Source organism: Octopus bimaculoides, chromosome 9 (assembly GCF_001194135.2).
Source record: "Octopus bimaculoides isolate UCB-OBI-ISO-001 chromosome 9, ASM119413v2, whole genome shotgun sequence".
NCBI lineage: Eukaryota > Metazoa > Mollusca > Cephalopoda > Octopoda > Octopodidae > Octopus > Octopus bimaculoides.
Genome location: NC_068989.1, coordinates 72,080,356 through 72,091,208, shown reverse-complemented (window position 1 = coordinate 72,091,208; position 10,853 = coordinate 72,080,356). Strand labels below are relative to the sequence as shown.

Sequence of the window (10,853 nt, the reverse complement as noted above, 5' to 3'; positions counted from 1 at the left end):
TTTATTATGATCTCTGGCACAAACATCTTTTCACAAATAGTTGTTATCTGGACAAAATTATACAATACAACTTTCACAGAAACTGTATTTATTGTCTTGTTATTTTCCAACTAAGTTTTTGAGAAGAACTTGGATATTGTTCAAGAAAGATTTTTGTTTTTTTCATCTTTAATTACATGTGTTACATTCAAATTTTTGTAAACAAGTAAAACAAAAAATGAAAAGATTTTAAACCAAAGTTGTTGAATTTTTTTTTTTCCATAGCCATGTTTCTCTAGTTTAAATCTTTCAAAACCAACTCTCCTGAGTTCACCTCTGTTTCTACAATGCAAAATCTTTTATTTTAAAGAATTTACATTTAAATCATACATTCCTGTCATAATTTTATGTAAGAGTGGCCCCCTCATCTGAGATGCTACATGCTGTGACACCTTCTCCAATGGCAACTTGGTGTGTTCAGCTACCAGCCCAGGCTCTGCTGTTCATCTGGCTGAGAAAAGCAAACTGTCAAGGAATCAGCCTCTCTCTGAGAGGTTTATGGTCGAAGTGGAGATCTTCAGTGCTCTCAGCCCCCAGATCATATCCCTGCTCACTGTTATTAGGATGGAGATGGCTATCTTCAAGTGCAAGCCCCATAAGTCAGAGCAGCTGTTCCAGCACATCTTCCTCATCAACCTCTGAGCAACATCTTTTCCATTTTGCCTGCTAGGGCCATGATGCAGTCTGAATTACAGGAAATTGTAGATTCCACTCCATGTAATGTTACACCATATAGATTTATGTAAACTTGTCACAATGTTTTATTCTGTATTCTTTCCCAGTAAAAAAAAAAATAATAGAAAACTAAATACTTATGTTCTGAAAACCCACTTAATAGCATAAGTTAGTTATATTTTTTCTCAATTTTTTCAATTTTTTAATTATTTTTAGATTTTTCAAACCATATTTGATTATTTTAGATTGTGTATTAAAAATATGGTCCCAGAAGGACTAAATACATTTTATGAATGGATAAAAAAAAAATTGTTCACCCAAACATGTTAAATTTTGTTCTGAATCAAGTACAAGTAAATATTGTCTTTTACTTTCTGCTTTTCTATTGCTTTGAAGTTTTGACGATACCAATGTCATGGTTGCTTATCTTTTTCCTTTGGAATGAAGGATAATGTGTGAGTGTGATTGAAGAGAGTTATCTTCCATAAATGAGATGATATATATATATATATATATATATATAAAGAACATTTTGGTGTTCTCTATAAAGAGAGAGATGATCATTTTAGAATGATACATATCTGGTGAAAGATTACTGCAAGCTGGAGGTTGAAAGAAACACATAGTAGAGAAATAGACCAAGAAATATTTCAGTTAGATGTCTAAAAATCATAGAAATTGCAGAAGAAAAGATCACAATATATTGAAAGATGTTATATTACACACTCATGCAAGTCATACTAACATGGATAAAAAGAGAACCTACAAGCATGAAAAAGTGAATTTAAGAATGAGGATAATGCTGTTGTTACTACTGATGATGAGGATGACTTATAGCCTGGAAAACATACTTCAGGCCAGGATGTGTAGCATAATTCTGAAGAGACATCAAAAATATGAAAGCTTCATCCAGACTATGCGATATTTGAAGAAATATGATTGGTTGTATGTATGGTGTCAAAAATCAATTGTTTGTATACAAATAAACTTTCTCATGAATTATGATATAATTAGCAACATTTATAGACCAAAAATTTTTAATTTGTGTTACATAGTATGACAATGATGATGATATATATATACACATACAAAATTCTGGCCTTATTTGTTTAGCTGTACAATATGAGAAACTTTTTAATTAATTTTTTTTAATTGTTGAACTTATAATTGGAATTTTAATCTAATAATGAAATTATTTTTTAACAGGATTAAGATTTCACAAGTCAATTAAATAAATAATTATATATGTATATTTTTTTTTTTGTCATAACAACTGAATAACACAAAAACTGAATAATGAGGATATGTGTGTGTTTATATCTATATCTGTCTGCCAGTCTGTCATTTTTGCTTATGCAATGTTACAATAATATGGATTACAAACTTACATTGTTATTCTGTGAAGTCATGTATGCAAATTTATGTGACATAAGAAAGAATGGATTACATAACTCAAACTGTTGTTTTGTTCAGCAGATCAGTCAAGCATAACAACACTGGGTTTGAAAGCAATCTTTCAAACCCATAGGTGTTTGCAGTCAACCATCTAAACAAAAGCATAGTTTTAGTTATATAGACCTTATTCATCTCACATAAATTAAGATAGATAGATGTGTGTATAATTTGTATATATATTATTATATATGTATATATTATATATATAATAATGCAGGTATATAATATATATACACATCGTTATATAACTATGTGTATATATATCATAAATATATATGTGTGTGTGTGTATATATATATATATATATATATATACACATATAGACACAGACAGACAGACAGCCAGATAGATTGTTTGTTTTTATGTTCAGTTATAATGAAAACAATTTTACATTAATCTGATGGGATACTCTATGCTTTTGTAGAGTACAAATTTATTATTTTTATACAAGACTATTGTTGACAGTGATTTCAAAGTTTCAGCCAGTTAAGCCATTGCTGGACAATAGCTTAACTGGATGAAACTTCGAAGTCACTGTCAACAACATTCATATATATATATATATATATATATATATATATATATATATATTGATACAGGTAGATAGAAAGATAGATATAAACACATAAAATCTTCAAACTATAAAAGCTTTTATTGTTTTGTTGAATTTTATTAACCTTTGCTTTGGAAGATATTAATGTAAATTTTCTTATTTCCAGTCGGCAAAATGCTATGATTCTAAGAACACAACTTAATGTGCGTGTACATGCTGTAATTGGTAAGCAAACTTGTATCTTTCTTTGTTATCTTCTTAAAGTCTTCTATGTTTTTTCTTTTTTTTTTTCTTTTTTTATGAGCAGCTTTGTAGCTAATCAACTTTTACCATAAATAAGCAAAACTTGAGGATGAAATATAGTATAGAAAAGATGTTTCTGACTGATTACATCGCATACTCATATTTAGTTGTACATCCTCCTACCAACACTCATAGCACATATAGACACACACGCATACACAAACACAAACACATATCTGTATGTATGTTCATGTGTGTATACATTTCATTATGATCATGATACATAAGGGGCTGATGTGGCTGTGTGGTTAGTAAGGAAGTTGCTTCCCAACCACAAGGTTCTCAGTTCAGGCCCAGTGCATGGCACCTTGGGCAAATGTCTTCTACTAGAGCCTTGAATGGACCAAAAACTTCTGAGAAGATTTGGTTGATGGAAAGTGAAAGAAGCCCATTTGGTATGTGTGTGTGTTTGTCTGCCAACACTGCATAACACTCGGTGTTGGTTTGTTTATGACCCCATAACTTAGCAGTTTGGCAAAAAGCGACTAATGAAATAAGTACCAGACTTTAAAAGAGAAGTACTGGGGTCGATTTATTTCACTAAACCTGTCAAGGCAGTGCCCCAGCACAGCTGCAGTCTAATGGCTGAAACTATTAGAAACAAGTAAAAGACAAAAGATAAAGATGTGTGTGTGTCAGTAGTTGTTCTCACAGAGTGTGCTTCCATACTGCACCTATTATTCTGGCGTAAGTATACTCATAGAAACTTTAGTCTATTTCTATATGTAGTACAACTTAGTCTTAGTTTAATTTTTGTTTCTGAGGATATATTATTAGATTTGAAAACACAGTATGACCTGATTGTATTATGTGACTGCTAGAACAGAATTATTAGTTTTATTCACTGAACAAAAACAACAAGTGAGAGAGAGAGAGACGTTTTACTTTATAGCTGAGTGGTTACTCATCGGAAAGGCATCCAGGTGTAAAAGCAATTGATCCATCAAATGAACTATCCCATCCGTGAAGGTATTGTAAATAAAAAAACACAAATGCTCACAGACATACATACATTTATTTGGATATAGATATGGAAGATTTCAATCTGGTAATCTTGTTAGCCTACAGATTAAAAAAAAAAACCTAATGTTGAAACCAACACTATTTTGTAAACAGGTTTGTACATATTTTTACATGGTTAATTGGGACCATTTTATAAGGTTATGAATAAACCAAAATAAATATATATATATATATATATATATATATATATAATATATGAGTATATGCATATATATGTACATACCTTTATCTACATGTATATATAGATGCATATCTGGATACATGACGTTGCAAAAAAACATGGACAAAATGATAAACAAGGTACAGAAAACACGCAGGTCACATAGAGAACATTTCCTTCATCACCTGCCACCATTATAACACTGGCGTTTCGACGAATTAGATATACATAAGTTGTCTAAAAGTCCATAAGTCAGGAAAAAGGGCGATAGCGTGGGTATATTATTCGAGGTGTACAGTATTATATATCCATCACACCTGATCTTACCTTTATCACAAAACCGATTGGTAAGATCAGCCATGATAGATATATAATACTGTATAATACAGTACACTTCAGATAATATATATATTTGTGTTGTTGTTGTTTGTTCCTTCTCAAGCCATGCCTGGCTCATAAGATCCGGTTTCGTTGGCGTACAGATTACCTACATGAACAGGATGCCGGTCTGTCACAATATATATATTTATTTCTATATATTCATATATATATTTATATATTTTTGTATAGTTATATATATATATATACATATAAATATATATATATACATTGTGGTAACAATTCTGCCAGCTCACTGCCTTAATAATAATAAAGTAACATAGACTTAGGTCTGCCCTTAACCCTAGGACTCATTATCTCAGGGCTTAACCTGGTTTCGATATATATAAATATACATATATATATAAATATATATATACATACACATATATATAATTATATATACATACACATATATATAAATATAAAAACACATATATATAACTATATATATATATACATACACATAGATATATACATATAAATATATACATACATATATATATAAATATATATATACAAATATAAATAGATATATATATATATATATATATATATATATATATATATATATACACACACATATATATAGATATATATATACACATATATATAGATACATACATATATATATATACACACACACACATTTTCAATTTTATTATCAAGTAGAACTAGTGTGTGACTCAGTATGACAAGCCTGGACATTTGAATTACTGGTATAATCCATCTGACTGATTTCTGCACATTTTCTGTCCATCCACATTCACCTAAAATGGCTTCAGTCAACCGAAAGCTTATTGTAAAAGTACTTAATCAGGGTACCACACAGTGGAATTGAACCTGATGCCTGAATGTAAGTTAAAGCGTACTTGATATATGTTGTAAGATTTATTTTCAAAACTGACTCTGAGGGGAAAAAAATGGAAATAGGAAACACAGCATAATGACTGAATTACTTAGGTTTTCAAATACACGTGTCTCTCTGTCTGTGTGTTTACGTGTAAAGAGAGAGAGAGTGAGCAATCATTATTTGTTATGCCATCATTGTCGTTATTCTCTCTACATAAAACCTGTTAATAATTAGTGGGAATATGGGTTTGGACTAAATGAACCCTTTTCATTGATTTTTCACAGAAGGTTTATACTGTTTTTTCTTTCTGTATGATGACTGAGTCAGTTTCTCGTGTAGACAACAATAATAATAATAATAATAATAATAATAATAATAACAATAATAAAAATCATATTTGCTATAAATCTCTGAATAAAATTAGCAACATTTAGCACCTCAACCTGGATAGCTACAATCACTTGGTTAAAACCAGTTCTAGAACAATATAAGAATATAAACAAAAGGTAAACCTTACACTAATGAGCTGCTGTTTATTTCTCTTGTTTTTTAATGAAGGTACATAGTCTAGTGGTGGGAGTGTTGCACTCACAATCTTTAGCCCACAGTTTCAATTTCCAGACTAGGAAGTGCATTGTGTTTTTGAGTATAACAAACTTCATTTCATGCTGCTCCAGTTTACTCACCTGTAAATAAGATCCAGCAATAGCTGGCATGGGGAGTTAGCCCTGTAACAGACTGGCATTGTGTTGTAATCTCAATCTCTGATACACCATAGAAACCAGGTTAAGCCCTGAGATAATGAGTCCTAGGGTTAAGTCTAGGTTACTTTATTATTATTATTAAGGCAGTGAGCTGGCAGAATTGTTACCCCACCAGACAAAATGCTTAGTGGTATTTGTTCTGGCTTTACATTCTGAGTTCATATGTTGCTGAGATCAACTTTGTCTTTCATTCTCTTTGGGTTGATAATGCAAATACCAGTTGATCACTTGAGTCACTGTCGTCAACAAACCCTTTCCCCTCAAAATTTCAGGCCTTGGGCTTATAGTAGAAAGAATTACAAAGCAGTGAGTCAGCAGAACTGTTAGTATATTGGACAAAATGCTAAGTAGAATTTCTTCAGGCTCTTTACATCCTGAGTTCAAGTTCTGCCAAGGTTGACTTTGCCTTTCATCCTTTTCTGGTCAATAAAACAAGTACCAGTTGAACACTGAAGTCAGTGTAATCAGCTGATCCCTTTCTACAAAATATCAGGTTTTGTGCCTACTGTAGAAAGAATCCTTAGCAGACTGGACAAAATGCTTAGCAGCATTTCATTTGTTTTTGTGTTCTGAGTTCAGTGGACTGGAGCTGTGTGAAATTAAGTGTTTTGCTCAAGAACACAACACATCACCTAGACCAGGAATCGAAACCACAATTCTATGATCATGCGTTCAATACCCTAACCCAACATTTCTCAACCAGAGTTCCCCAGAATCCTTGGGTTCTGCAAAACTTCCTAGGGGTTCCACGAGAAAGAGTGAGATAAGCTAATGCTAATTTCATGATCCTAATATTACTGTACATGCACAGCATATTGGTTATTGTAATATAGACATCATCCTATCGAACCTATTATGTTATAAAAAAAAATATATATATATATATATATTTACCACATGAACTACAATGAAAAAAATATGAGAAAGATATAGTATATTAATTTTTTTTTGTGCAGGGGTTCCTTGAGACATGTAATTTATTTTAAGGGTTACGCAAGGGTAAAAAGGTTGAGAAACACTGCCCTAACCACTAAACCATGCACCTCTATGAGCACTGTGGTGGATGTAATCAACTAGCCTCCTCCGCCAAAATTTCAGGTTTTGTACTTATCACAGAAAAGGATGATTATGGTGAAGGGGGCAGATGGATGGATAGACAGAATCAGTTGAGTATTAAACAAAATGCTTTGTATTGTATTGTTCTAAATATACAAAAAGATGGGAAGGTCATAGCTGGGATGCCTTTGATCATTGTTCTACTGGATCTGAGCCGATCTAGAGTTAAACAACATCAACAACCAAGTTGATAAATCGTGTACAACTTTGTACAATAAAATAATACAAATGAGTTTTTTAATTGCCAAAAAGTTACCGGAGAAAAAGAAAAATATAAATGTGTCTAGTGACATTAATTTTGTCACTGACAAAAAACAGTGTCTAGACGGTGAAAGAACAGAGTCCACATTTAATTATTTGATACAGCATTTTCTTATATGAATGAAGTTTTTTTCTTTTATGAAGTCTTTAGAAGCGCTTCTGTTATTTCACACTTAATTGAAAACAGAATTATTTAAGACCTTTCTTCAACTTCCTTTTCACAAATGTGTGTGTGTGTGTGAATTTAAGCAATATCTCTGGGCTATGAAAAATGTTATAGCTTCTCTTATAATCTTTATAACACTACATTTTTATTGTTATGAAATATACACCATTTTGAGCGTGGCCGTTGCCAGTACCGCCTGACTGGCCTTCGTAGGATTTTCGAGCGAGATCGTTGCCAGTGCCCCTGGACTGGCTCTTGTGCAGGTGGCACATAAAATACACCATTTTGAGTGTGGCCGTTGCCAGTTACTCCTGACTGGCCTTCGTGCGGGTGACACGTAAAAGCACCCACTACACTCTCTGAGTGGTTGGCGTTAGGAAGGGCATCCAGCTGTAGAAACTCTGCCAAATCAGATTGGAGCCTGGTGTAGCCATCTGGTTTCACCAGTCCTCAGTCAAATCGTCCAACCCATGCTAGCATGGAAAGCAGATGTTAAACGATGATGATGATGATGATGATGTGTGTGTGTGTGTGTGTGTGTGTGTGTGTGTGTGTGTGTGCAATAATAATGTACATATACACTTATACACACACACAAACAAGAAATTTAACAAAGCTAGTACTTTGGGGGTTTTCTGTGGAAGCAGTCTTCAGTAATAAACTTAAGAGTAGATTGCAACATTGGATTTCTCAGTTGATTGAACCAACATCATGTAGATTACGGTATTTATTTTTAATGATCTCAGAAGAATGAAAGGCAATATCAACTCTGGCACAACTAAAATTAGACATTCTGCTATCTATAACCATTATTTTATATAAATATCAAAAATATTTTGTTGCAACATTGGCAGAGTATTAAAAAAGTTTAATTTCTCTAGTATTTGTTAAATTTAAGAAGTTTTGATGCTTTATTTGTTTCAGAGATATTATCGTTAAATGGTTAGATTTTGAATCATGGATGTATGATTCAAAAGTTTACTTCCCAACTACATAGCTTTAGGTTCAATCCCATTACATGGCACCTTGCACAAGTGTCTTCTATTATAGCCTTGGACCAACAAAAGTCTCGTCGGTTTGGTAGATAGAAACCGAAAAAGAAGCCCACCATGGATGTTTGCCTTCTTATCATGACATCATGTGATAATTGTGTGTGTCACTGCTGTACGGCTATCATCCATTTCCAGCTACCTTACTTGGAAGCAGATGAAATTTGGTGACAGGAAGGGCATCTAGCTAAAGAAAATTTGCCTCAATAAATTCTGTCTGATCCATACAAAATATACTCAGATATCACAAATGATATCTTGAGATTGTTTATATAATATACTTAATACTTCCCATATAAAAGTTATCATTATTTGGCTCAATAATAACATTTCTAATATTGAGTTATAAAAGGAAAAGCTATTTCCAGGATTGATTTTTATTTTTTCTACCCAACAATAAACTAAAAAAAGTAGATACCAGCGATATATTAGAATTACACCAGTTAGGGCCAGGGTCAACCACACAAAGAATAATTTATTACATTTCATAAAATGTCATTAATTCTATTAAGATAAGTCTTATGATTTCCTGGAAACATTTTCTTCTTTTTTTTTTTTTTGAGAAAGTGCAATCACAAAGCAACAACAAACTAATACTTATTAAATGTTCTTGGAAAGATGGAAATCTTCACTTGTGGTCTAACATTATAGACATTCTAACTTTTACTTTAATCTAGTTGATTTGCTATCTTTAATTTTTCCCTACTCTCTTCAGTACATAAATTGTAAAGTTTTCTATATCGGCATTAAATAGCAATAAACAAATAAATAAATAAAAAACTGGAAATAAAGCAAATGTGCAAGTATATTTGCAAGAAAGGAAGAAGGAAAAGTCAGTTTTGGCTGTTTGGAGAGAGTCACGGTAACCAACTATCTTCTTTGCCAAGGTCACATTCCCATAGACTTCCTGCAATAAAAACTTCTAAAATGCTGTAAGTAAATAAGATCAGGGGAAATGCTATCCATAATTTAATCTGACTTTGGGATAGGAATCTTGTCACAAATGGACATCCATTGTCATTTAAAGCAAGCATTAGTCATAAATTGGGTTATTTGCTATAATTTTCTGTTTTTAAAACTCCTCTCATCATCTTAATTACCCTGCTGGCTTTTTTTAGCTGCTCAATTATTGACAGAGATTCTCTCTCTTTTTCCAACTAGTTAACTGCTATAATGTGCCAAATCTCCTCTTTCACTCAAACAAATCATCGCTAATTGTTCTCCACTTCTTCCAGTGTTGACTTCTGAGTTTTGGAGAGATATTTTTCATTTATTTATTTATTATTATTATCATTCTATTTTTTGTTTAGTACTTTTTTTTCTTTTTTCATGCTGTAGTATTCTAACGATATACTATAATTAGATATTTCCTGTAAACTGTCCATCCACAGGTCACAGCACTTCTATACCTCTTTTCTGTTTTTTTGTATGCATATACATTTCTAGTCACTTGCCATCATTTTTATCTACATATCTGTACCTCAATTTAGGAGCATATACATATTGTTAGGTGACTAAACACTAGAAGGTTTATTCTCAGAAAACTAAGTTTATGATGATCACTTCGGTTCCTGGTTTTAACTTTTTTTACATAAAATTTGCTTGGGAAAGTATATGTTAACATTACACAGCTGACACCCTGAGAAAAGACATTTGCCAATTGGCAAACCATACATATGTGTGTGTGTGTGTGTGTGTGTATAATACAATGATTTTGTTTTTCTCCCCTTTCCCTTTTAAAAAAAGCTTCCATTTCATACATTCTGAACTAAGAGAAAGAAGCAGGAAATTATCCCAACGCATACTTCCTGCTTCATCATGACAGTCATAGCAAGTTAGATTCAAAAAACAAATATATTTAAAATAAAAAAAACGGAAATAAGGTTTTCAAAAGCTACTTTTTAGCAATTTTTGTTTCATTTCTCTTCATACCAGCTTGTCAATGACTGTCATTGACAAGCAAATGCATACATTTCTGACAAATGGTCTTTTACGTTTTCTTGAATATGATTATAAAAAAAATGTATAACTCCATCATTGAAGTGATGAAAGGAGTGC

General features: G+C 32.1%; 1 protein-coding gene across 1 annotated transcript in view; it reads left to right on the top strand.

Moving 5' to 3' along the window:
• Positions 1-10,853, top strand: part of LOC106868745 (FH1/FH2 domain-containing protein 3) — a 139,937-nt gene that overhangs the window by 59,101 nt on the left and 69,983 nt on the right. Inside the window, exon 4 of the mRNA XM_052970925.1 lies at positions 2,889-2,947. Within this exon, the coding sequence (XP_052826885.1) occupies positions 2,889-2,947 (59 nt within the window). The remainder of the gene's footprint in view (positions 1-2,888; positions 2,948-10,853) is intronic.